Genomic DNA, 24,973 nt, shown 5'->3' with positions numbered 1-24,973 from the left:
TTTCTCATCTCTAATCAGCTGTTTGCTAAAAATTCGCAGTAAATTCACAATATACTTTATTTATCCCTACAAATTGTTAAACTAGTTGTATTAGTAAGACTAAAATTATGTCGGATGACCTGCCAGAGCAGTTTGACCTGGTGGTCATAGGCACAGGTAACAAACAAGCGCTACCTACATACAATTTCGAACAACGTATGACTCATAGTGGGACGCCCTTTTCAGGTTTCACCGAATCCTGCATCGCAGCTGCGGCCAGCAGAGTAGGCAAAACGGTTCTCCACCTAGACAGCAATGAATACTATGGGGATGTGTGGAGCTCCTTCAGCATGGACGCTCTGTGTGCCCGTTTGGACCAGCAGCCCGAAGCCCATTCCACATTGCGAAATGCCAGTTACACCTGGCACACCACGGAACAAGAGCCAGAAACAGGCGAACCCACTTGGACCAAAGACTCGGTGCTTGCCAAGTCGCGTCGCTTTAGCCTGGATCTCTGCCCACGCATCCTCTATGCCGCCGGGGAGCTGGTGCAGCTGCTCATCAAGTCGAACATCTGCCGCTATGCTGAATTCCGGGCCGTAGACCATGTCTGCATGCGCCACAACGGTGAGATTGTCTCCGTGCCTTGCTCCCGCAGTGACGTCTTCAACACAAAAACACTGACCATCGTGGAAAAGCGGCTGCTGATGAAGTTCCTCACAGCCTGCAACGATTATGGCGAGGACAAGTCCAATGAAGATTCCCTTGAGTTTCGGGGGCGAACCTTCCAAGAGTATCTACAAGCGCAGCGGGTGACCGAAAAGATAGCGTCGTGCGTGATGCAAGCCATTGCCATGTGTGGCCCCACCACCAGCTTTGAGGAGGGTATGCAGCGCACGCAGCGATTTCTGGGCAGTCTGGGCCGCTATGGCAACACACCCTTCCTGTTTCCCATGTACGGCTGCGGGGAATTGCCGCAGTGCTTTTGCCGCTTGTGCGCTGTATATGGAGGTATTTATTGCCTTAAGCGAGCCGTTGATGACATTGCCTTGGACTCCACTACGAATGATTTCCTGCTGAGCAGCGCAGGAAAAACTTTGCGGGCGAAGCATGTGGTCTCTGCCCCTGGCTATCCACCAGTATCAAAGGGCATTGAATTGAAGCCCCATATCTCTCGTGGCTTGTTCATATCGTCCAGTCCCTTGGGCAACGAGGAATTGAACAAGGGAGGCGGAGGCGTGAATCTTCTCCGACTGCTCGATGCCGATGCGGCACGGGAAGCCTTTTTAATTCAACTGTCCCATTACACTGGAGCCTGCCCCGAGGGTTTATGTAAGGATTATTTTCTTTAAACACCTTTAAACATATATTTTATAAATTACTTCTTTACAGATATCTTTCACCTGACAACGCCGGCCTTGAGCGAGGATCCAGCGGCCGATCTTGCTTTATTTACTAGCCAACTATTCGATCACTCAAACGCACAAATCATATTTAGCTCATACTTCACAATTGCTGCCCAGTCTAATAAAAGTGCCGCTGCGGAGCACATTTACTACACTGATCCACCAACCTACGAGTTGGATTACGACGCGGCCATTGCCAATGCTCGGCACATATTTGGCCAACTTTTCGCAGATGCTGACTTTTTGCCACGAGCCCCAGATCCAGAGGAGATTGTCGTGGATGGTGAAGACCCCAGTGCCTTGAACGAACACAGTTTGCCCGAGGATTTGCGGGCACAACTGCAAGACATGCAGCAGGCCACTCAGGAAATGGATATACAAGACTAGATGTATTGGAGAAGTAAATCAAATAAGGGACTTTCTTAGTATCCAAATATCTTATGATGGGAGCAGCAGACCTATTTCTATAAATAATTATGTCAAATTGCTAAACTTAATTGATCAAAGAAAATTTTAATCGATTGTATACAAATTTTGCTTCATATATTCCTATATATTTATTATTATGTAAATTATTTATAATTGCTAAAAGTACTAGGTATATATAAATGTTTATATGTGAGTGCTTCTGTGCATTTTGCTTTGAGAAATATACTTTCGAAAAATATGCATTCCAATGCGTATAAAAATGTTTCTTCTTTATAATTATTGCTTGACGGGTTGCTGTTTTTTTCGCACGAAGACAAAAATAAGGGTTTACATCGAGATTAAGGTTAATAGTTAACAGGGAAGAACGAATAATTGTAATCTTATAAATTAGGATAAGGCTTAGGCAGTTGATAATGCGGGCAGCTACAATAAACGCAATAGAAATTTTATTCGAACATATCAATATTAGAAGACAGATCAAAGGAAGCTAAAATATAAGAAACCAAACTAAAATGTGATGAAAACATAACTGGAACAAACAGAACACATGTATTCGTGCTGGAAGATTCTGCCAACGACTCCTCTGACCACATTTCTTTCCTGTTTTCACTGCATTTTACAATAAAGCTTTTGTGTTTTCATTTCTTGTGATTGGTTGTAGACCTTTCCACAGGATTGAATTTGCTCAATATATTAACCATTTCTTGAGGATACAGATGGTGCGTCTGTAATTTTCAGCATTTATCTGCGAATTCAACCCAGTGCAGAAGCCCTTGAGTGATTTGAAATTCAATTTTCAGTTGTCATGCGAAATTGTGAGTTGCTATACCTATATCTTAATCAGATTATTATTGATATTCTGCTGGCGTTTGCGCTTCGCATTCATGGCGTCAACAATTGGCTGCCGTTTGGCATTGTATTTCTTGTTCAGTTGTTCGATCTCCAGCTCCATCTCATGATCGATGTTGCACAGCCGCTGGTTTAGATCGTCAAAGGTGAGGAACTTGAGGAACTCAAACTCACCCTCCACGTATGCATGCGATTGGGTATGCATATGCTGGTTCTGATATGCGGGCGGCGGTTGAGCTGGAGCCGCAGCCGCTGCCGGTATACCCTGCTGGCCCATTGGCGCAGCATTGCTGAGCAGCAGATTCTGCTGATTGTTGAGCGCAATGAGCTGTTCGTTCATCAGGGGATAGGCCATGAGAACTTGCTGCTGCTGCTGATGCTGCTGCAGCCCATACTGATTAATGGCGGAGATCTGCTGGAACTGCATTTCCATGTTGTGCTCCCAGTTGTTCAAGTCGTTGGCACCGCTAGCCAGGTGCTGTTCTTCCTGATGCTGCTGCTGCTGTTGTTGCTGTTGCTCGGCTGCCGGAGTGAAATACTCGGTGGCCATGGACTTCTCATCGCCACGAGCATCTCCCGTGTTTTTCCGGTCGAAGTGCTCCAGGAACTGGGGCCGGTAGCGATTTCGCGGCTTTTGATCGTCATTTTGCTTGGCTGTTGTGGAGTCATCCGAGTCCGAGTTGATTACCATTGTGCCTGTATAAAAGCCAATTTTAAAACTATGCCTCTAAACCATTCAATATAATTTTCTTACCCAAATTTGACTCCAGTTCCACCATTGTGCCGCTGTCCACTGCCGGCACATCCAGAGGAGATGCTGCCGACGAGGCCGCAGCGCCTGTCGCCGTTGGACCCGCTGTCTTGGCCAGGTTCCTCAGGCCCCCCGGTCCCAAAGTGCCGTCATCCACTCCCTGCTCTGCATGCGCTATCATGGTGGCATCTGAAGCCGAGCTCTGTTGGTATTCACCGAACTTCTCCGGCACCAGCGTACCCGGATCCTCCATGAACGCGTTGTCCATCATGTTCTGAAGCATTCCGTTCTCCTGGGTGGCCAAACTCTTGGCCTGGCTGCTCGCAAACAGTCCGCCAGCGCTTCGGTTGGATCGTTGCTGCTCGCGAATGGCACAGGTCTCCTCCAGCATCATCTTCAAGATGGATCGGTGCTTGGCGTTGCGTATGAACTCATGCTCCAGCAGCTCGGTGGCCGTGGCCCGGTCGTCCGGCTCCTTCACCAGGCACTTGCTCACAAAGTCGATGAACTCAGTGCTCCAGCGGTCCGGTTCGCGGAACGAGGGTGGGGGCTTCTGGGGAATCATGAAGATGGCTCGCATGGGATGAATGTCGCCATACGGCGGCTTTCCTTCGGCCATTTCCAAAGCGGTGATGCCCAGTGACCATATGTCGGCCACACAATCGTAGCCAATCTCCTCGATCACCTCGGGTGCCATCCAGAAGGGAGTACCTATGACTGTGTTTCTCTTGGCCATTGTGTCCGTAAGCTGGCCGGCGACTCCGAAGTCGGCCAACTTGGCATAGCCTTCGGTGTTGAGCAGGATGTTGGCCGCCTTGATGTCGCGGTGGATCTTGCGCCGCAGATGCAGATAGACCAGTCCCTTCAGCGTGTCCGACAGAACGGTGGCGATCTCGTCCTCTGTGAGCGTCTTCTTGCGCAGCCGCATGATGTCCGAGACACTGCCAGCGCCGCAATACTCCATGCAGATCCACAGGTCGTACTGCTTGAAGTAGGAGCCGTAGTAGCGCACCACATACGGTGAGTCGCACTGTTGCATAATGGATATCTCCTTGATGATCTCGTGCAGATCGGACTCCACGGGCACCAGTTTGATGGCCACGATGGAGCTGCTCTCCTTGTGCAGCGCCTTGTACACCGATCCGTAGCTGCCCTCGCCCAGCTTGTACATGATGTCAAAGACCTTCTCCGGCGGTTGCGCCAGCGACTCCTCCGACAGCTTCTTCAGCTCGCCGTTCGAGCTGGAGGACATGTTGCCCGCCATCGATCTGTTTCCCCCGGTTCCCGCTGGCCTTGATGTTGAGCGAAATTTTTAGATTTAGCACGAAAACACACAGATAATTGTCTATTCACAGCGACATATCACACTTTTGTTCTTTATTCGCTCCCGGTCGCTAGCCAACACTGCTAGTTCTGGTCAATCACTTTACAACACGCCACCCGCACAGACAGGTGCGGAGTTGCCAGACGAGTGTAGAGCACTGCGGAATGTAAACAAAGCACCAGTGCTGGAAAGCAGGGTCAGCTATTTATCGATAAGTCAAATAGCGCGCATTTTAAATTAAAGTAATTGGAGGAAGAACTTACTTGGGCCAGCATTGCAAAGTCTCGATCTGACGCATCTTCAATTTATCTTTTTCTAGCTTAATTTGATTGGAAGTAAGAAACCTGAAGTTGATTTAAAATTTAAAATTCAAGGTCCTATGTAAATTAGCCACAAGGCAACTGATAAGATATGAGCTTTTGTTTATTGCGTAGAACCTAAACGTAGCTTGGGCTGATTAGGTAATGCCTCAAATATCTCCATTTATTCTGATAGTAGGCATTTGGGAGCAAATACAACAAAATGATACGATATTTTGAAATGTTTCCCCTTAAATGTTAAAGTGAAATAGGTCGAAAAATATGGTTTTTGAGCGGAATAAACAAATTTATTTTTTTTTAAATGCGTAAGCTCTTCAGAAGTAAGGGTAGAGCAGTAGACTTCTAACACTAAGTTTAAAAGCCAGTGATTTGTGCTACACTCCCCAAAACAACGATTTTCTTGAAACCACGTTTTGCAATTAGGCGTGCCGACTAAAGCTTCGGTAAAATTTTCCATTATAAAGCTTACTGCCTCAAGTCAAATTTAATTAGATTTCAATTTAATATTATTCTGGTTAATGAGCAAAATGTTTTGTAGATTCGTTACTTTAATATACTATAAAGTATAAATTTAGGTTTCACAAGCATATTGATTATTTTTGCATTAAAAAAAAAATATTTAATGACTTATGAAATTTTGTTATGGCGGCCAGGGTATAGATTATTTTAAATTTACATATATGTTATTCTTCTGGTATGTGTAGTAAACATAAGTATACTAAGAACATTAAATAAAAATCATTTTAAGATCAGTGATACGACCGGCAGAGTGATAGAGAGCTGCCCCATCAATTTGTCTTTATTAACCTGCGGACTTTAGTAAACCCTGAGGGGTTCGCTGACCTAAAACGCTTCATAAAAATTCTTTGGAAATCAACGAGGCTCGCAGATTATGAATTTGTACACAAACCAATGATAATACAAACAATGAGAGCAACATAACTGGCGCCTTAAAGGCTAACCGGCTTGGCATTATAATAAATGCGACTGGAAGAGAGCACCCAAACCGAGACCGAAACCGAGTAAGCGGCATTAGCTGTTTTGGTTGGCTTATCGGTCACTAAGCCGCCCTAGCAACGTGCTCCATAGAAACGCCACGACACGACACCCACCAACAGCAACGCCAACACCAGCGGAGTGCCAGGCTAGAAAATTCCTTCGCTCGGCAGTTCGCTGTTTACACTACGTGGCTGCACATCGTCGTACTCCCAAAATGGCCATGGCCCAAACGGCACGCACCGCCACGGGAAGGCGTCCGACGCACGACTATCACACTCCGGCCATCTCGCTGAGACAGTCCCGCTCCAAGTCCGCCAATCCGGGGCAACTGCGTCCGCTTAGTGGCATCCACGGAGCGGCCGTCTCCTCCCGCCCACGCTACGTGCCGCCCTTCTCCATCCAGTCGCAGCAGAAGAACACCGTTGTCATCGACGGACCCATCCTTGAGTCCGCCCCCAAGACAGCCAGTGCCAGGGCGCGGGTCCCCAACCCGAAAAGTGCGTTTGTTTGTTTGTTTTTGGGTCTCCGTTTGCTATTTGTTTTCCTAATGATTTCCTATCCCCATTTGCATGTACTGATTTGTAGTTCTGAGGCGGCAGCAGAAGTCCATGTCCACCTTTAACTTGGGTATGGGACTGAATGGTTCTGCAGCGGGAGGGGCTAATGATCCGGGGCGAGGAACCCTGTTTCGAATGTACTTCGACCGCGGCGACCTGCCCATTAAGATGGAGTACCTCTGCGGGGGCGATAAAATTGGATGGACGGTGAGTAGGGGAAAGGTCTGGTGCACATATAATATTCCATTAGGGTACAGCTAATTTGATATTTATAACGTAAGGCACGATATTGCCAGGCATTATTTTGTCATACTTTAGTGTATTAACGATAATAATAACACCTCTTACTTGTTCATAACTCTTAACACTTAGGCCAAAAACCTCCAATCATTTTTTAATAGACTGAAGTAAGAGCAGCTTTACATCTTTCAATATAAACAAAATGTTCGGTAGGTAAGGGACAGTCTTAAAAATGAGATTACTAGTAATTATTTATTTACAGTAGACTTATATCAATATAGTTTAAACCTGCGAAAGATCATAGATCCTTTGTTATATGAAAATCTACTTAAAGGGAGTTATTTCAGACAGAATTCTAAGACATGTTATTGTGACTTCAAATTAAAATTTTTAAAGTCAGCTTTTTACGTTTTCCTTTCAATAACAAAATTATTTTTGAACTAGAATTTTCCATACGTCAGTTGCTATTTCCACTTAGCGAACTCAAACTCCATCTATGCTAATGTGAGTCAATGTAAATCAAAACAAATTGCAGGACTGTCACTAAAAGGGGTAACCTTACTGCTCAGTGACCCAAAGGCAGGGCCCATATTTGAGTTTCGCTCGAATTTCGTACACCTGCGTGTCCAATTATTTCAAGTGTTGCAGCTAAAAGCAAAAACGAGTAAATAATATGCCATTTTCTATTTCCGGAGTTAGTAGAGCACCGGTGACGGGCAAGCGATTTTGGGCGGAATGCGACTGCTGACATTCAAAACGTCGCACCGTCCAACTGTCAGTCAGTTTTTCGAAACCCCATTGCAATCGGAAAACAATAGGATCCACCCACCTTATATGTGTGACCCTTCTAGCTAGTTCAATGTCACAGACCTTGGGGAGTTTTTTCTTTTTACGGAGCCCACATATGCGGCGAATGTCTTTTAAGCGGTGCGTTTGTTTATCTAGGTCGGAATGCCGTCGTGACAGCTCGTGTGCATTCGAGTGATATGTGAGTGACACTACTTCATTTGCGTCACTGGGTCGAAGGTCGAAGTCGGGGAACCCCATATGTGAGTTTCACGCAGCTGCGATGCCAGCGACGTCGCCGTTGACTTAATTATAAATTATATTTTAAATGAATTTGCATAGTAGAAAAGCAAAGAAGACTACATGGCTTCTTATCCCTTTTTGATAAAGAGTATTGTTCCTACTGACCCGCATTTTCGTACTACCGACAGCTTTCAGGATGAGTATTTCTAATAATAGGTCACGTGGGTAGCTCAAATCACCTGAGGTGTAAATTTGCGGTTACTGGACTTTAAAACGGCGACATTCGATTTCACAAAAATGATTAGTCTAGCCCTATATTATAAAGTCTGTAGGCAGGTACAGGTACATATTCGAATTGTTCGCTTTGTTCTAAAAATTTTCCATTGACAACGTAAACAAACAAAGAGCATCTTAATGGAAATCAGCTAGGGCCTAACCGGCATGGCGTGCAAATGTACACTTGCAAAACTTGCGCCACCGCCAGTACACGAACCCAATTGCAACTCGGAGCGCTCTATTCACCTTTGACCCCCACACCCTCTTATCCTTTGAACAGGTGGACATTGAAAAGCTGGACTACAGCCTCTATTTGCCGCTCTTTTTCGATGGACTGGCGGAGACCAAACACCCATATAAGACGTATGCCCGCCAGGGGGTCACGGATTTACTGCTGGCCGGGGGCGAGAAGATACACCCGGTGATACCGCAATTAATATTGCCGCTGAAGAGTGAGTACCAGGGATTCGGCTGGCACGCAAATGCCTCGAACTTTTTCGGTCTAATTTGCACCTTGCGAATTTGAATCCGAATCCGCCCCCATTTCAGACGCATTGAGCACACGAAACCTGGAGGTAATGTGCACGACATTGAAGATAATCCAACAGCTGGTCATGTCCTCGGATTTGGTGGGACCCGCTCTGGTGCCCTTCTACAGACAGTTGCTGCCCATGTTTAATGCCTTTAAGGTGAAAAACTGTAGGTATTTCATCGAACTAAGGTTTACCAGTTCTTAAAGGGTATCCTTTCCCATATCAAAGTAAACTGCGGCGATGAGATTGACTATGCCCAGAAAAACAATCTTAATCTGGGGGATCTCATCGATGAGACGTTGCAAGTGCTGGAATTGCACGGCGGAGAGGATGCTTTCATCAACATCAAGTACATGGTCCCGACCTACGAATCCTGCTATTTAAATTAAACAACGCTTTATGGTTTTGTCCCTTTACATACAATATCATAAGTATTTATTGAAATTTACAAACATTACAGCATTAAATAGATATTTGTTACTGAAGTTTTTTAAGTGTTTTAATTGGTTACTTGAAGTGGTATACGATTTAAGTATCCTTTTAAATATAATATCATAGGTATTACAGAAATAATTGATTACATGAGATTATATATATTGTATGAGATTATAGTTTTGGGAGTATATATATAAGTTGGGCCAACATCCTTGTGGGGATGCTGGCAGAGTGAGAGCACGACAGCTGGACCTTGAGGAAGCCATCGCGCCCTCCTTTAGGTCTTCACTTGGTGGGGGCATACTCATTCTTCTTCACATTATGGGGGGAATAGCGATTGTACAATCCCCAGATGGAGTTCATCAGCTTGTCGTTGTACTTGTTTGGGGAGTATTCGCGCTCTTGGAAATAAAAAAAAACGATGAGTAAACGATCCATTGACCCAGTGAGGGGAGATCAAGCACTTACGGGTTGAAGCGTTGCCGTTGTCAACGGAACCCTTATCAAAAGCAGCGGACCTCAGACGGGCAACAATCAGCTCCCGTTCGTTGAATTGCTCTCGGATCTTGCAGGCGGCGAATGCACCTTGGGGAATGGCGGCCATCTTAGCTACTGCAGGAGTTCAACATTTTCAAGAGTTAGTCATCAAAAGCCCAATCTATTGGGATCACCACTTACCACTGAAGGAAATAACGCTTAGAAAGGTGAAAAAGTCGAAGTTCTTAAGAGAGCTTCGGTTCCAGCACTCTGAGAAATGCTGATCGAGATTGATTATTTTCGATTTGCTCTGCTGCAAAAGCATTCAAAGGCCAAACTCAAAGTCCGCGACAAATGGCTGTATTGGGAATATTTCGCAAATATCGAAATATGTCCCCAGAATGTTTTTGTTTTATTAATTTCAGCAAGGTTAAGCCAATTAAAAAGGGTTGTTTGTTATGTTTTTTTTCACTATAGATCGGGAGGCATTTATTGCCAGTCGTTTTTTGCTCGGATTTGCTCGATAATCTGCGAAAGATTTCTCTGGTACTCGGAAATGGAACACTTAGCACAAGGGTTCGAAACTGAACTGAAGCTCCCGCCTAGGAGCGATTGCAATTTATAGACCTCGTGTTCAGATGGGGGCTTTGGGGTGATAAGCGGGGGACAGGAGATCAGGCTGCCTTGATAGCGCGATTATGGAGCCGGCAATGGATCGCCATTTTGTTCTACTTATCAGCTGCAATTGTCGTTGTTTTGGTTTTGGTTCTATACAATATACAGAGGCCTATTTGATTCCAGGCTCTACGGGAAATTTCGATAGGCTGGGAAGCAGATCTGTATACTTGATATTGGGGCAGCTGTTTAACAACAACTCTAACAATCAGAGCCCTGGATCTCTAGACATTTTAACTGGGCCTAGCAAGACTAAAGGTTCTCCCTCCCATCTCGGTTGCCCTGTACTTAAATAGCCAGTAATCTTTCGAGGCTGTGTTCCGAACCAGATCAATCCGGCTCTCAACACACTTCAGCATACAGTCAGAGGCATTTCTGATTATAGTATTATTAAAAACTGACCTAAGTGCATGTTGTTTATTTAAATTTTCAATTCATTTTTGTTTATAATGATTTTATGTAGACACTGTTAGTGGTTTTGCACCTTAGATTAAAGTGATTAGTCATGATTTTCGAATTTCTATGTTTACGATTAACGTAAAAACAAATATAATTTGTATTTATACCTGCTTTATATTATGATTTGTTGTCCAACTTAATTTTTAAATACATTCTATTATTAGAAATATGTGTTAAAAGAAACAAAAAATTTGGAATTTGTGTATGTCTTATATGTAAATTGAAATCGTTTGGATAAGATGGTATTAATATTTTAATTATATCCCATAATGAACAAATTTTCTAGACAATATTACTTTATTTAAAATCTATTCACAAGTCATAGCTTTTGCCAGTGTATTGATTACAGTATATGTATGCACTAATAAATAATCGCTATAAAACAAAGAAAGACCCACTACTGAAACCAGTAAATAGGTGGGGGATCGATCCGATGGGGATCATGGGGATGACCCTCGTAAAACGGTCTCAATAAAATGATTAAAAATAAATCGTTTATTCCAGTGACGCGCAAAGTGTTTACTACAAAAAAATTAATCTTCTCATAATGCCGAGATCCAGTCACGGTGGCGATAATGCTGTCAGTGCTCTATGAAGTAGGTACAAAATTCTCACAGTATACACACGGTTTCAAACACACTTAATTTCGGAAATACAAAAAATGACCAACAAATAAACCCGAAAAAATTTGGATGATAAGGCTAATAATCACAGCCACGAGTGTCTGAGAGCACGTAGAGCCAGGTTTTTTCGAAGATTATAATTTGGCTTGTGTGGCGATAGCAAAGGTCCTCGTTGACTTTTTACCTTTTTTTCGTCAATGTCATTGGAAAAAGGCTGATGTAACAGTATCAGTTAATGAGTCGATCGATCCCCTTATCTTTTTTGGCAAACAATGAGGCCTGTTCCAGGTTTTGTTTTTGAATTAATTTAATTAATTATAATTATTTACTCCAAATAAATTTGGTCAAATTGGGTTAATAATTCCTGTAAGTAAACGCAAGTATTTTAGCACATTTTTAGATCTAAACATTTAGAACTAACCTTAAATTTTAACAAATATCCCTGTAGAAGGTATAATAAATTTTCTATGCTCCCAGGTGCTAAGTTAACGCATATAATTTTTATGTTTAGTAAATTAAAAACTGCTTTAACATAGATTTGTTAAAGATACATTTTGAATTTTGAATGGCGCCAAATGACCTAGCGCATTTTGCTACACTGGTAATGGCAGCACTTTTCCCCGCATCAGGTGGCAACGCCACTGCCAGACACCGGAGCTGCGCTTTTCTAGTCAACGGCGAGGCTAAAATTAACAATTGGCTGTCAAAAGCAAGAAAAGAAAAACTCGGGAAATTGTTAATTAAAATCGTGACCCACATCAGCCCACTCAGCCCCCAGACTCAACGATGACGTGGAAGAAGCAGCTGGCGCTGCTGGCCAAGCCCTACTACTGGGTGAACATCCTGCTGGCCATCTCGTACCTGCTGGCCAAGAAGACGCAGTTCATCTGCATTCGGCTCTTCAATCTCGCCGGAGAGGACGAGGCGTGCGATTTGGACAGTCGCGAAGTGGAGATCCTGTTCTTTCTGCTCATCGTGGTGATGATACGGTCGCGCAAAACGGGCAGCATCACCATGATCAACTACTTGGCCTCGTCCTTTCTATACACGAAAGTAGCTAATGCTATTTTGTGGGCCTATGCGGATTTCCGCTACGGCCTGGGCTTTCTGCTGCTCTGCGTCCTAGTGGGCATGGTGCTGCCCGAGCCCTCGTACCGCGGACCCGAGCACATCACCTACTTCCGGAACGCACAGGTCTTTGAGGAGGAGTTGGCCCGCGACAAGCGAACCACCTGGCTGATCTGTTTCTACACGGTGTGGATTCCCAGCTGCGTGAACTTTGCTCCCGTGTTTGCCGAGCTCTCTGCGGAGTACAACACGGACCACCTGAAGTTCGGCAAGATCGACATTGGACGCTTTCCGGAAGTGGCCCAGAAGTACCGCATCTTGGACAGCTCCTTCTCCCGGCAATTGCCCACTGTGATCCTGTTCCAGCAGGGTAAGGAGACGGAGCGCAGACCCTGCTTCGATTCCAAAGGCAAGCTGCAGAAGTTCTTCTTCTCTAGCGACAATGTGCGAGCCACCTTCGGCCTCAACCAGCTCTACAAGGAGGCTGTGGAGCGACTGCCCGTTGCGCCCAAGGAGACCAAAGAGATCAAGAAGGTCCAGTAGGCTCCGGCTGCCCTGCCCACCCACGCCATCTCATTTCTGCGCGCACGTGCTAATATCTGTTATTCGTTTAGTTCTTAGTTTATTTTAACTTATTGAGGCGAGGCTGTGACCTCAACTGCCACCGCCGGAGACACGTACAATTGCACCAATAATTGCATTCAATTCTAAACTCAAACGTGCCCTTGTCGCGTTGCTATTGTATAAATTATTTGTGTGGTCTTGCATTTGCTTATCTAATTTGTAGCTAATCATCAAATACCAAATATATTTAGAAGAGTGAAATGAGTCAACGAAGTTACAGCTTGTTGTTATTCCCCTGCTGCGGTTGCTATTTTATTCAATTAACAGCGCTCAAACGATAGTTTCCGGTGCTTGTTTAAGAACGAGTAGATTTTAAGATGGATTGAAGGGGAGTAAGTTGGAAGGGTCCAGAGAACTGCGTAATCTCAAGATGTTCTGATTATATCAACCGAAGCAAAAATGTAAGCTTCATAAGTAAAACATTGTCTTTTCATAAAGAAATTCAGGTTTATCGATTTAAATAGTTTTAAGAAATTCCCAGTTCAACAATATCCAAATATTTTATGACATATTTATTGTACTTGCCTTTTAAAACAGGAACCCTTGTGAGCGGCAATTGTTTGGGACAACACGACGTGAAAACCCATCCTCCCTGGTTTATAAAATATAAAACGGAATGGGCCTGTGCCCGTTGTTATTGCGAATGTGTTAAGCAAAATTGTATAACAATGGAAACGGCACAACAAAAATGTTTCCGGCGTGTTGCGTTTGGAAATGGGCGGCAGACATCGGCCATATAGACAGGCCATATAAACGTATATACACGTTCGCATGGGGAACTCACCAGGCCAGACGCACAGCGAAATAAACGCAAATCCCTTTTATCCATTCAATATGCATACATACTCAGAGCGAAACGGTCGAATATAAATGCATAAATACAGGCGAGTGCACACCGCCCAACCACCCATCCATCCACCCACAACCAACCCACAGATGGGAGCAAGGCTTTTGTGGTTAATATTTGTATTTTTACTTTATTTTCAATGAAACGGCATGGAAATGGCCATTGCATAGTACGTGTATTGTATTGGGTATGGTAAATAATACGATTGTCTCACATGGCCGTTTTATTTGCGGAAAATTTAAATTCCCATTGGGATGTGGGACAAGATTCTCACCGTGCCGAACCAATTATGGGTATGTCTGTTCCGGCCTTTGATCAAGGCTCCACCGTTTCAGCTGTCGGTGCTCCCGTGGATCCCAGCACTCACACCCTCACCAGTAATGACTTCCAAGCGCTGTCACCCGCGCTTCTCACGGGCAAAATCCAATAAGCACTTGCTTCGCACCGACAACGAAACTCATTGTTGTCGCTATTTTCACGTTGATTTCCCTCATTGCTATTGCCAAACCAGTGCTGGCCACATTCAATTGATTTTGAGTGATTTTTTGGCCGATACCCTATAGATATAGATATACAAGGGTGGTACTTACCCAGAAAATAAGTGAAAAATATTAAAAACTACCCTTAACCGAAATGTTTTAAAACGCTAAGCTAAAGCTACTAAAAAGTATCAATCATGTGGATGGGTAGTGCCTGTCATAATAAACATGATTACTGAATTGCATCTTTAAAACTATGTAGATCCCATACAGAGTCACTCATTTATTATTTAATCATAAATTGTATTTTTTTGTTAGAGATTTCTTAGAAGTATGTAATTACTAGGTAAGTAATTGGTTTTAAATTTAAAGTTTTAACGTTTACGTTTCAAATGATGATGTATACAAAACTTTGCACATATCAGAAACACTACTGTCAAAAGGGTATTCAGAGTCCTATTATATATATATAGAGATGTGTATCGTAACGTCTGCTTCGTTTCTTACTTTTTATTGCATTTTTATGTCAACACCAGCTGCCAGCGTCTTAATATCGTTCGGTCGAAGTGCTGGATTGGGTTTTTGTATATTTCTGTCAATTGCTCACAATTAAATTAAAATTCAAGTCAAAGCCAGCCGCTGTTGAAGTCGCAACCACAGCCGCAAGGCAGGACAATTGAATTCCAGCTCAGGTGCTGCCTTTACTATAAAACGCTTGGTTTCCTACAAAGAGATTAAATAAATCAATTTCGTTTGAGGTATCCTTGAAGGATATATTGCCCAACAGCAACAGCAAAGCTGTTTTTCTTAATCGAGGGATATGCATATTTGTTATATTTATAGCTTTGGGTCTTTTCAAAATGGCAGATATTTGATATTCAAAATCATAAATTAAAGAAAACTTTACCCTAATGTTTTTCAATAAATAAAAAGGGAAATTTAAAAGATTAAATTAATGTTGTTCTTTTAAAGAACAGTGCTCAGCATTTTATTTCCCCGGTGCGTATTGGTAGTTTTTAAGTGATTATAAATAAATAAATAAGAGTTATATCTGATTTTTATTTTAAAGGGTAGTATACGCATATTTTTAAACTTGCTGATGGTTGTATACTTTAAGGACAAGATAAAAAAAAACGTTATATGTGACGTAAAAATCAAAACTTCCAGTAGGACTTTTAAAATAAGAAATTTCTAGTAGGCCTTTTAAAGTAAGAATCTCAAAAATCTCAGTTTTTTATATCTTTCTTGGTAATAAGTTAATGCAAAAATGTATAATTAAAAGAAGTATATTTTTCTGTAAAGACCATATAGACAGCATAAAGATAAGTTATTTTACTTTAGGTAATTAACCCATCAACTTACTAGCAAGTCCCCAGCAAGTTTAAAAATATTATACCTTGCTGATAAATCATATCATATTACAATTTAATAGAGTAAAGCTTTAAAAATATAAGACAACATACAGAGAATCATATGCATGAATCTTAAAAAAACATAAAACATATGAAATCGGGATCGTCTGATCAGCAATGTTTTAAGTATTGTATCTGCCTATGCTTAAGGACAGGTAAGATATTTCTTATGCGGTATTTTGCCGGAATCTGTATAAAAAAAAGATCCTTCCCGTGACAATGCGTATTGCAGCATTGCCGTGACCAGGATTCGAACCTGGGTTACCACGGCCACAACGTGGGGTCCTAACCACTAGACGATCACGGCTACGAAGGCACTTGAATCACCGACCGAAAATCGCGCTCATAAGCAGCGTGAGTGTGTATCTATCCAAGGCAATTTGACTGCATTTCTTTGCTCTAAAACAACTCGTTTGTGGAGCAATGGAGCAACTACCGTCTCTAATCGCAGCAGTACCAACAACAACAGCAACAGCAACAACCAGTGAAAGTCCAAAGCACTCGGGCGAGGCGGGCAAACCCACAAAACCGACAAACCATCAGCCGATAAACAAGATTTTGGCTCATAAATTAATTTGAATTTGCCAAGCCAGCAGAAGTGGGGTTTTTGGGGGCCGGGAAGTGGGCGTGGCACTGGGCTTAGCGATTCGATTCGGTTCGGTTTTGCTATCAGTATCGGTTGGTCGTTCTCAGGGTCGAAATATGGGTGGCCTGTGGTTGCCAAAGTAAAAAGTTCCAAAAATAAACCACATATGAATAAATTTAGACGGCTGCGACCCTGAAGGAATAGATTTATTTGAATTTACTACATATTTTATGGGAGAGTGAAAAGATTTCATAAATATATATTTATTCATTGATTTATGTAAGCAGTGTTAATAAATAGGTGGTATGAATGTATTCTCCCAGACATCAGTTGTTAATCTAAAAAAAAAATTAAATGAAATTTAAGCAAATCTTTATTTTCCAATACAAACAAATGATAATAATATTTAACTACCCAAGTTCTAAAATTTAACAAATAATGATTTTGATAAGGGGTAAGATTTTATACTTTTCTTCTAGTCAAAAAGATATAGTTTTTAAACTATGCATACTAACTATAAAGTAAAATAAATTTATATCATGAAATTCCATTGCTAATAATAATAATACAATTCTTGACAAATTAAATTTTCAACTCTAAACTATTATTATCATCTTACATTATACATATGTCAGGTTTATTGGAAGGTCAAACAGATTGCATGTAACTTAAGTGTAGCTCAATGAAAAAAAAAACCTTGTTCAATGGTGTTTGCGTTGACACTCTTTTATGTTCAAATAGTTTATAAAAGGTACTTTTCAAATAGCATTCATTATTCATACTCATTATGTGAGCTGTTCATAAAAATTTTTACACTTTTTTATCACTTTACCTTTAGAAGGATTGATACTTTATTGGCTCTGCGCTTCAATTAATAAATATAATAGGCAGCCTTTTGGCCATCAAGATATATGTAAACATATATCCTCGACACTCGCTGAACTTTTGCATTCACGACCCCATGAACAGGTTTCGCTTGCTAGCAACCAAAACTCTCCAATCCGAACTTGTACAATCCAGTTTCATTTAATTCAGCATTTAACGATTTTGTAATTACCCTTAAGTGCAATATTATTTCAATGGCAGTTTTGTTTTTATTCTGGCCCACTTGCAAACACACGTGCCCGTGGGCTTTGGATGTGTATGTGGAAATCGTCGTAGTTTTCCACAGACGAAACCCTAAAAAATTGAAAAGTATTTACATGAAAGCTGCCAATTCAAATACACATTCCCATCCCACACCCGTGAAGTCCTCATACGAATTTTTTGTGAATTGTGGCCTGCTTTTTTGAATATGGTAAAAACTGGACTCTTTTTGTGAACTGTGAAAGTACTTGCGCTCCAATAACTACACAAAGGTTGGGCTGAATGTGTGCGTGGGTTGGCTGGACTTCGTAACAAAGTCCAGGCCGTATTCGCAAAAATATTTTTGATAAGTGGCATATAACAGAGTCCTTCCCATCGATGTGTTGGTCATATGACTTTGCAATCTAGACCATAATCGGCAGGACACAAAAACGTGTCATTAAACAGCGGATCTCTGAACTTTGCAGTGAAACAAACCGGATTTTCTATACTATACCATATACACATGGGTGCCAGCCAGTCTGCCAGGGTCGGTTCTTTTTTGCGTGTGCCATCGATAAAGGTGTCCGCTATATAAACGTGGCCAGGAGCACGCCAATCTGAATAGTCGGCCCCAAAATGCTGCTCGACACGGACTTGGCGAGTGGTGTGATCCGCTCGCCATATAGTTTTGACATTCCACACGCCTTCATTTTCAACGAATCCGAGTTTTTGGAGCCCATCTATTGTGGTCCTTACATGGAGATAGTGAAGCACTTCGCCGAGACGTATCACTACCGGCTGCTCCTCGATCCCGTCGAGAGTCTGCCCAAAAAGTCAGTGGTGGAGGAGGACATTGTGACCGGGGTGTACAACATATCGCTGCACGGGGTTACGATGCGACCTGACAAGATCGGTGACTTCTCCGAGGAGACGCGGCACAGCTATCCGCTGGAGATGATGACCAATTGCGTGATGGTGCCCCTTGCTCCCGAGCTGCCCAAATGGATGTACATGGTGTGGCCACTGGGCAGATACATCTGGACGTGCCTCTTCCTCGGCACTTTCTACGTGGCCCTGCTGCTCAGGTTTGTGCACTGGCGGGAGCCCGGGAATGCCACCCGCTCCTTCACCCGGAACGTGCTCCATGCCATGGCCTTACTGATGTTCAGCCCCAACATGAACATGACCGTGAAGCTGAAGCATGCCTCGCTGCGCGTAATCATCTTCTATACGCTCCTCTTTGTCCTTGGATTCATTCTGACCAACTACCATCTCAGCCACATGACGGCCTTCGACATGAAGCCGGTGTTCTTGCGGCCCATCGACACCTGGTCGGATCTGATCCACTCAAAACTGCGGATTGTCATCCACGACTCGCTGCTGGAGGAGCTGCGCTGGCTGCCGGTGGTGAACACCACCTCGCTGGATCCCCAGTTCGACGCGCGCAGTTGACAGGACTACCAGGCCCTGTTGGCCAGTCCCTCGCGGGCCTACGCCTATGTGGTAACCCAGGATGCCTGGCTCTTCTTCAACCGGCAGCAGCGGGTGCTTATCCAGCCGTACTTCCACCTGTCCAAGGTGTGTTTTGGTGGCCTATTCAACGCCCTGCCCATGGGCTCCAATGCCAGCTTTGCGGATAGTCTGGACCGCTTCATCCTGAACGTCTGGCAGGCGGGACTGTGGAACTACTGGGAGGAGCTCGCCTTCCGGTACGCCAAGCAGGCTGGCTATGCGAAGGTATTCCTGGACACTTACCCCGTGGAGCCTCTGAACCTGGAGTTCTTCAACACGGCCTGGGTTGTCCTGGTCCTGGGGATACCAATTAGCTCACTGGTCTATTGCTTGGAGCTTTATATTCATCGTCGGCGGGCGAGACGCCCACAGTACGACCGATTTGAATGCTACGGGTAGTTTGTGGCTGGTCAATTACTCAATTCAAGGAATTGTTTTAGCACTAAGACAATCCACACTTGATAGAATAAATGAAGATTCTTAAGAGTTTATTTATTTATTGTACACTGTTGTCAAAAGTTTAAAACTTAAGGTACAGGAAGGAATCGGCCATAGTTGCTAAGACTTTCGACCGTCCTAAGAGTTTATATAATCATGTCTATAACTAGAATGTTTAATATAGACTAAACTATTTTTTGTTTCGAGTGCGTTCCATTTCTGCTGACATTCTTATATACATACATACAGAAGGTCCCAGAATCCATTTGACACTATAATTTTGCTTTGTTTAGTATTAATAACACATAACATCATAACATTATAACATTAAATTGAAAAATTCGGACACTTTAGTTTTCCGGTAAAGTTGAGCTCTGCGACAAAGAAAAGGGCACATCAAATTTGAATGTTGGGGTTTTTTGGCATCTAAAGAAGTCTTTAAAAAATAATGGTATCATAAGAAATAATGTTCATATTCTTAATAGGGGAGCCCAACCTTTCCGGATAACTGAACTATGCTTTGTGAAGCACATTGACGATTTCATTTTGTAAGCTGGTGTAATTATCATATTCATACAAAAAATTGTCAAGGGATTAATTAGGATAAAGCTGAATTATGATATTAATACCCTTGAAAATGTCAGCGGTTTCAGGTTTCGGAAACATCAGAAAGACAATACAACTTCCATTTAATATATAATATTTAAATTGGTGCTGTGGGAGGCAATGTTTAAGTCTTCCTCTGGGAACAATTAAATCGAACTAAAAGAACAGTGTGCAATCGAGGCAAACGATTTAACCTGTTCAATTAATTCGTGGAGCTTCTTGAGGAAAGACATGCAGGCAACGATTTTGGTTTGTGGTCTACTATTGTTTTCATGTCATCCGAACTATGGATGGAACATGCAATACGTGCTCAATCTGCTGGGTCCATTTGCTCGGTTTAAAGCGTTCCAGGAGATCGTATGGTTCGTAAGTCCTCATCAGCGCTTGGAACAAGTGGATGAGTTCATAATGCGCATAGACGAGGCCTTTGGCGAGACGGCCACTCAGACGGTGGTGAACAATAATACGGATATGCGAATGCTTCACTCCTCGGCCCGAAGGAACCACTTGAGCTTTGTGTTCACCACCGGAGCAGAGGATCCGATTATGAAGGTGTTTAGTAAAGTCTTGCTTGGGCGCCACTTCTACTTCTCGATGATAATGTACGTGGACAAGGTGGGTGAAATGCAACCGATTAACGAACTGCTGATCTTTGCCTACAATGAGCAGTTCTTAAACTCCATGGTTTACTTTGAGTCGGAGGAGGGAGTAAACCAGCTCTTCGGGGTTACCAAGTTCCCCACCATGACTTTCGAGAACCGAACGGACTTTTTGACGTACATGGCAAAGGTTTGGAAGAAGGTTTTTAATGCCCGCTCTGATGTGGGTGGCTTTGGATTCACCACGCCCTTACGTCAGGATCTTCCACATCTCTTCAAATCGCAGGGACACTACGAAGGTAGTACCTATAGGATCATTGATACCTTTGTGAAATTCATCAACGGTACATTTGCGGAGCTTATAATGCCAAGGGATGCTCTTGGTGGACAGGTGATCAATATGAAGGAGGCTTTGCAGTTAGTCCGTGATCGCAAGATGGAGTTCTGTGCCCATGCCTACGCCCTGTTTATGCCGGATGAGGAACTGGAGAAGACGTACCCCCTGCTGGTGGTGCAGTGGTGTTTGATGGTTCCCCTCTACAACAGTGTATCCACCTACTATTATCCCCTGCAGCCCTTCGCTTGGAACGTGTGGTTCTTCGCACTGGGAGCTCTTGTGGGACTGACTTTTCTGGAGCTGATGTGGCTCAGGATGTTTGGAGGTTGGTCAGGCTACCAGGGCGCTCTATTGGACTCTTTTTGCTATATCATCAATGTACCCACCGAGGGGCAGTTACAACAGCCCTGTCTGCTTCGCTTTCTTCTCCTGGTCACTGTATTTTTCCATGGATTCTTCCTTTCCGCCTACTACACCTCCAATTTGGGCAGCATTCTGACCGTGAATCTATTCCACGCACAGATCAACACTATGGATGACATAGTGAGTGCCCAGTTGCCTGTGATGATAATTGACTACGAGATGGAATTCCTGCTAAATCTGAATAAGGAGCTGTCCGAAGAGTTCGTCAAACTGCTACGTCCCGTGGACTCAGCTATTTTCTCAGAGCACCAGACGAGATTCAATAGCTCCTTTGCCTACTTCGTCACCGAGGATCACTGGGAGTTTCTCGACGAGCAGCAGAAACATCTAAAGCAGCGCCTCTTCAAATTGAGTGGTATTTGTTTTGGCTCCTACCACCTGGCCTTTCCCCTCCAGATGGATTCATCCCTGTGGCGCGACATTGAGTACTTTACGTTCCGCATCCACTCCATGGGACTGCTCAACTTCTATGCCCGCAGCAGCTTTGGGTCTGCCCTCCATGCCGGTTTGGTCGAGCGGCTGCCGGAGAATCGGGAGTACACCTCCGCTGGACTGCAACATCTGGCCATTGCCTTTATTCTACTGCTGGTCATGAGCTTCTTGGCCGGTATTGTGTTTGTCCTGGAAATGGTTTCCAGGGGCAGTGCCATCTTGCTTTTTTATTATCAGTAAGTAACAAGGTGCAACACAAAAAGTACTTATCAAAACGCTTAGGGCTTAGGTAGCGCTTGGATTTTATACCCCGTAAGACTTACATTTACATTTCATATTTAAAGTACACGTCCTCAACATTAGGTAAACCCAAAGAAAAATGTAAAACTTTAACAACATTTCTTTAAGCTGTGAATATGAAAAATCTGAAATATATAGCATATATACAATACAATATGTAAGCAATATTTAACTCGCCATCTTTATAAAGATGCAGTTTCGTTCAGTACTCTCAGACTTTAAAACATAAACTGCGGCTTTTCTTTAAAAATCTAAAAGTGTTGCACAGTCTAACCTAAGTATTATTAGATATAAGTTAGCGAATCTTAACTACTCTACTCTCTAAAAATTGCTTATAAATGGTTTATTGAGAAAAACAGAGTATTTGTACACAAAAATTATTGGTGATGTTTTAAAAATGTGAGAAACGATTTTAGAATACTCCCTAAAGATGTCTAATCAGCTAACGAATTTGTTTTAAACTCGTATGCTATCTCCGCCTCACAACTTCATGAATCGCCGGAGAAACGACCTCGGCTTGCGGGTCAGTCCAATGACAGGTCGCCGCTTGAGGGTCACGTGCTCGTGCCACTTCATCTCGGCCGCAAAAGCCAGTCCGGCCAAGATCAGACCCAAGGTCCAGGTGCGTAGAACGCTGACGAAGAAGTCGAGGCTCAGGGCAATGGGCTCCTCGTCGAAGAGGTGCACCTGGATGCGATGGAGGTGCACTGCCTCCCAGAAGGCCTCGCGCTTCCAGTGATTCATGAGGCCCGCCTGCTGGGCGATCATTATGTACTCGGTCATGGGGGAGCGCAGGTGGGAGTCCCGGTGCATGGGAAAAACGTGGTAGAAGGGACCCTCGCAGATGTCGGTCAACCGGAAGATCGGTTTCCACAGATGCAGTTGCTGCATGTTCAGAAATCGCCAGCGGTCGCTGCTCACTGTGTAGCCAAAGGAGGTATTGAATGGGTCGCGATGGTGGTCCAACATGTGCTTGTCCACCAAATCCACCTGGCGCATATAGCTTTCCGGATATTGAAGCGGTGATTTGGCCATCCTTTCATGCTCGACGGCCAGCATTTTGATCCGCAAGTTGGCCTCGACCACATCCTGCACCGTGTTCACCTGTCGCGGCGGTGGGGCAGTGGTGAAGTAGCTGGTCATTCGGGAAATGTACAGGTTCGAGGTGACTATGCCCCAGATGGCCAGCACTATGTAAAGATAGCGCATACGCAGCGTTGGCGTTCGAATGATGAAGGTGGGCGCACTGTAGGTCAGAGTGCAGATGGACTGCAGGAAGGCGGCGCTGAGGTCACGAGGTCTCAGGGGCGAACACAGCCAAATAGCCAAAGCTATATATAGAGTAAATAGGATGATTAGTATCCAAACGTTATTTTGGAGAGCCTCCTGCATATACTGATCCGCGGGGGATTGGTTCCGAAAGGGTACCATTATGCAGCAGTCGTTAATGCCAATGGGATAGCTATAGCTGACCACATACTTGGTCGTAATTTCGGTGAAGGAGTGTATCAGAGTCTCGTACACTCCTTGGGCGACCAAGTCCAGCAAGTCCGTCATATTCAAATAGCCAACTGTCATATTTACACTGGTGTCCAAGAGGGTGGCATTGACGAACTCAAGAAATCCCAGGAATAAATTCCCACTGGTGCCGTGGACAAAGTTCTTTTCATATCTGTTGGTGGGCCTATCCGATTTGAAGACACGCGGCATATCGTATAAGATAGGTGTTCTCACCACATAGCCCTTCATGTTCTTAGAATGTTTCTGAAAGAAGTCCTCAGCCCTCCAGGCACCCGTCTTGTTAACCACCGATGGCGTGGGATAGGGATCCAGCACGAAGACACTATCCTTGATGGTGACCAACAAGGTGTTGATGAACTGCTTGCTCCACACCCAATCGTAGATGTTCTTGATGCCAGCCGTAAAGTGGACCAATGACTCCCGACTCGAGTCGAACTCCCTACTTTCGATGCTGGGAAAGAGAATGAATATAGTCTTTAGCCAGCGAATCCCTCGCAGACTCTGAGCAGCCACCTCCATAATGGGATCCTCTTTGCCCGTTGTGAAGATCATCACCATCGATGGAGTGCTGATGAACTGCATCATCGGTGTAGCCACCTGGTGTTCCCGAGTGATTATCAAGTTGGGAGCCATGGGAAAGTAGGTCCAAAAGTCGTGAAAGAAGTCCTGAGAGTCCTTGTTCTTAAGGTCCAGTCTCTCGGATATGTAGAAGATAAAGTTCTTAAAGTGATACAGCTGCGTTATCCTAAAGAACATTTCCAGAACGAAGGAGTTGTTGAGCAAGAGGATGTTTTCGGAACCAGATAGGAATATGTCCCGTTCGCGGAGAATAAGTTCCGCAGCACGACTATCCATATTTGTTCGGCGAATGCCAGTGGGTTACTGTCAAGTTGAAGGACGCTGCGCCCTTTGCATGTGGACCCAGTAAGCTGTGGGACATGCCTAGCATTTATCACCATTGTTACTGTTACCATATTCTGCTGTTGGCCAAAGTCAATGGCAGTAATGACAATCTGACGGACCAGGAGCGGTTCTATAATCTTAAAGGATCTTATCTTTTTTCAAAACTATTTTGAATTACTTTATCGGGGGCTTTAGAACTTAAATGATATGTGCATGAATCTTTTTCGGATATAGTTATATTTTAGGTACTTTGTTATACCCGTTACTCGTAGAGTAAAAGGGTATACTAGATTCGTCGGAAAGTATGTAACAGGCAGAAGGAAGCGTTTCCGACCCCACAAAGTATATATATTCTTGATCAGGATCACTAGCCGAGTCGATCTAGCCATGTCCGTCTGTCCGTCTGTCCGTCTGTCCGGATGAACGCTGAGATCTCGGAAACTATGGGAGCTAGGCT

General features: G+C 43.7%; 8 protein-coding genes, 1 long non-coding RNA gene and 1 other non-coding gene across 10 annotated transcripts; 6 read left to right on the top strand and 4 right to left on the bottom strand.

The window, feature by feature from the left end:
• The first annotated feature begins 12 nt into the window (after positions 1-12).
• Rep (Rab escort protein) lies at positions 13-2,052 on the top strand. The gene is made up of 3 exons (XM_017074548.4): positions 13-156; positions 226-1,311; positions 1,372-2,052. Exons 1-3 carry the CDS (start codon positions 108-110, stop codon positions 1,770-1,772), a joined length of 1,536 nt encoding a protein of 511 aa, XP_016930037.3. The 5' UTR covers positions 13-107; the 3' UTR covers positions 1,773-2,052.
• hpo (serine/threonine-protein kinase hippo) lies at positions 1,879-4,829 on the bottom strand. Its single transcript, XM_017074547.4, has 2 exons — positions 3,418-4,829; positions 1,879-3,359 (listed from the first exon to the last, which is right to left on the bottom strand). Exons 1-2 carry the CDS (start codon positions 4,676-4,678, stop codon positions 2,644-2,646), a joined length of 1,977 nt encoding a protein of 658 aa, XP_016930036.2. The 5' UTR covers positions 4,679-4,829; the 3' UTR covers positions 1,879-2,643.
• Positions 4,830-6,234: 1,405 nt separating this feature from the next.
• LOC108008461 (parkin coregulated gene protein homolog) lies at positions 6,235-9,177 on the top strand. The gene is made up of 5 exons (XM_017072315.4): positions 6,235-6,554; positions 6,643-6,821; positions 8,440-8,611; positions 8,709-8,858; positions 8,921-9,177. The coding sequence occupies exons 1-5, from the start codon at positions 6,272-6,274 to the stop codon at positions 9,079-9,081; spliced, it is 945 nt and encodes a 314-aa protein (XP_016927804.2). The 5' UTR covers positions 6,235-6,271; the 3' UTR covers positions 9,082-9,177.
• Positions 9,089-10,180, bottom strand: LOC108008462 (uncharacterized). Its single transcript, XM_017072316.4, has 3 exons — positions 9,806-10,180; positions 9,596-9,739; positions 9,089-9,528 (listed from the first exon to the last, which is right to left on the bottom strand). The coding sequence occupies exons 1-3, from the start codon at positions 9,927-9,929 to the stop codon at positions 9,413-9,415; spliced, it is 384 nt and encodes a 127-aa protein (XP_016927805.3). The 5' UTR covers positions 9,930-10,180; the 3' UTR covers positions 9,089-9,412.
• Positions 10,181-12,021: 1,841 nt separating this feature from the next.
• Positions 12,022-13,266, top strand: LOC108008475 (thioredoxin-related transmembrane protein 2 homolog). Its single transcript, XM_017072330.4, has one exon. It carries the CDS (start codon positions 12,148-12,150, stop codon positions 12,970-12,972), a length of 825 nt encoding a protein of 274 aa, XP_016927819.3. The 5' UTR covers positions 12,022-12,147; the 3' UTR covers positions 12,973-13,266.
• A 90-nt stretch (positions 13,267-13,356) lies between these two features.
• Positions 13,357-14,060, top strand: LOC139352577 (uncharacterized). The gene is made up of 2 exons (XR_011603802.1): positions 13,357-13,454; positions 13,591-14,060. It is a non-coding gene; the product is annotated as an uncharacterized lncRNA (long non-coding RNA).
• Positions 14,061-16,026: 1,966 nt separating this feature from the next.
• On the bottom strand, positions 16,027-16,098 carry TRNAH-GUG (transfer RNA histidin (anticodon GUG)). The gene has a single exon. It is a non-coding gene; the product is annotated as a tRNA-His (tRNA).
• Positions 16,099-17,911: 1,813 nt separating this feature from the next.
• Positions 17,912-19,448, top strand: Ir56b (Ionotropic receptor 56b). Its single transcript, XM_065863402.2, is given in 1 exon segment — positions 17,912-19,448. A coding segment is annotated over 1 exon segment (1,275 nt). The 5' UTR covers positions 17,912-18,081; the 3' UTR covers positions 19,357-19,448.
• A 772-nt stretch (positions 19,449-20,220) lies between these two features.
• On the top strand, positions 20,221-22,048 carry Ir56c (Ionotropic receptor 56c). Its single transcript, XM_017071898.3, has one exon. It carries the CDS (start codon positions 20,233-20,235, stop codon positions 22,030-22,032), a length of 1,800 nt encoding a protein of 599 aa, XP_016927387.3. The 5' UTR covers positions 20,221-20,232; the 3' UTR covers positions 22,033-22,048.
• A 496-nt stretch (positions 22,049-22,544) lies between these two features.
• Positions 22,545-24,555, bottom strand: Ir56d (Ionotropic receptor 56d). Its single transcript, XM_017073000.4, has one exon. The coding sequence runs from the start codon at positions 24,466-24,468 to the stop codon at positions 22,573-22,575; it is 1,896 nt and encodes a 631-aa protein (XP_016928489.3). The 5' UTR covers positions 24,469-24,555; the 3' UTR covers positions 22,545-22,572.
• Between the last annotated feature and the right edge of the window lie 418 nt (positions 24,556-24,973).

This window comes from Drosophila suzukii, chromosome 2R, assembly GCF_043229965.1.
Source record: "Drosophila suzukii chromosome 2R, CBGP_Dsuzu_IsoJpt1.0, whole genome shotgun sequence".
NCBI classification, from domain to species: domain Eukaryota; kingdom Metazoa; phylum Arthropoda; class Insecta; order Diptera; family Drosophilidae; genus Drosophila; species Drosophila suzukii.
Note: the sequence above shows the minus strand (reverse complement) of the source record. Positions and strands in the feature narration are given on the sequence as shown.

What these genes read in the sequence shown, in the direction of transcription:
- hpo (XM_017074547.4), bottom strand. Translation starts at nt 4,678, where the DNA reads ATGGCGGGCAACATGTCCTCCAGCTCGAACGGCGAGCTGAAGAAGCTG. An exon ending in GGAACTGGAGTCAAATTTGG is followed by an intron (nt 3,360 to 3,417) that starts GTAAGAAAATTA and finishes GCTTTTATACAG; the next exon opens with GCACAATGGTAATCAACTCG.
- LOC108008461 (XM_017072315.4), top strand. Translation starts at nt 6,272, where the DNA reads ATGGCCATGGCCCAAACGGCACGCACCGCCACGGGAAGGCGTCCGACG. An exon ending in ATTAATATTGCCGCTGAAGA is followed by an intron (nt 8,612 to 8,708) that starts GTGAGTACCAGG and finishes CCCCCATTTCAG; the next exon opens with ACGCATTGAGCACACGAAAC. An exon ending in TGCCTTTAAGGTGAAAAACT is followed by an intron (nt 8,859 to 8,920) that starts GTAGGTATTTCA and finishes CCCATATCAAAG; the next exon opens with TAAACTGCGGCGATGAGATT.
- LOC108008475 (XM_017072330.4), top strand. Translation starts at nt 12,148, where the DNA reads ATGACGTGGAAGAAGCAGCTGGCGCTGCTGGCCAAGCCCTACTACTGG.
- Ir56c (XM_017071898.3), top strand. Translation starts at nt 20,233, where the DNA reads ATGCAGGCAACGATTTTGGTTTGTGGTCTACTATTGTTTTCATGTCAT.
- Rep (XM_017074548.4), top strand. Translation starts at nt 108, where the DNA reads ATGTCGGATGACCTGCCAGAGCAGTTTGACCTGGTGGTCATAGGCACA. An exon ending in CCTGGTGGTCATAGGCACAG is followed by an intron (nt 157 to 225) that starts GTAACAAACAAG and finishes CGCCCTTTTCAG; the next exon opens with GTTTCACCGAATCCTGCATC. An exon ending in AGCCTGCCCCGAGGGTTTAT is followed by an intron (nt 1,312 to 1,371) that starts GTAAGGATTATT and finishes ACTTCTTTACAG; the next exon opens with ATATCTTTCACCTGACAACG.
- LOC108008462 (XM_017072316.4), bottom strand. Translation starts at nt 9,929, where the DNA reads ATGCTTTTGCAGCAGAGCAAATCGAAAATAATCAATCTCGATCAGCAT. An exon ending in AAGCGTTATTTCCTTCAGTG is followed by an intron (nt 9,740 to 9,805) that starts GTAAGTGGTGAT and finishes GAACTCCTGCAG; the next exon opens with TAGCTAAGATGGCCGCCATT. An exon ending in CAACGGCAACGCTTCAACCC is followed by an intron (nt 9,529 to 9,595) that starts GTAAGTGCTTGA and finishes TTTATTTCCAAG; the next exon opens with AGCGCGAATACTCCCCAAAC.
- Ir56d (XM_017073000.4), bottom strand. Translation starts at nt 24,468, where the DNA reads ATGGATAGTCGTGCTGCGGAACTTATTCTCCGCGAACGGGACATATTC.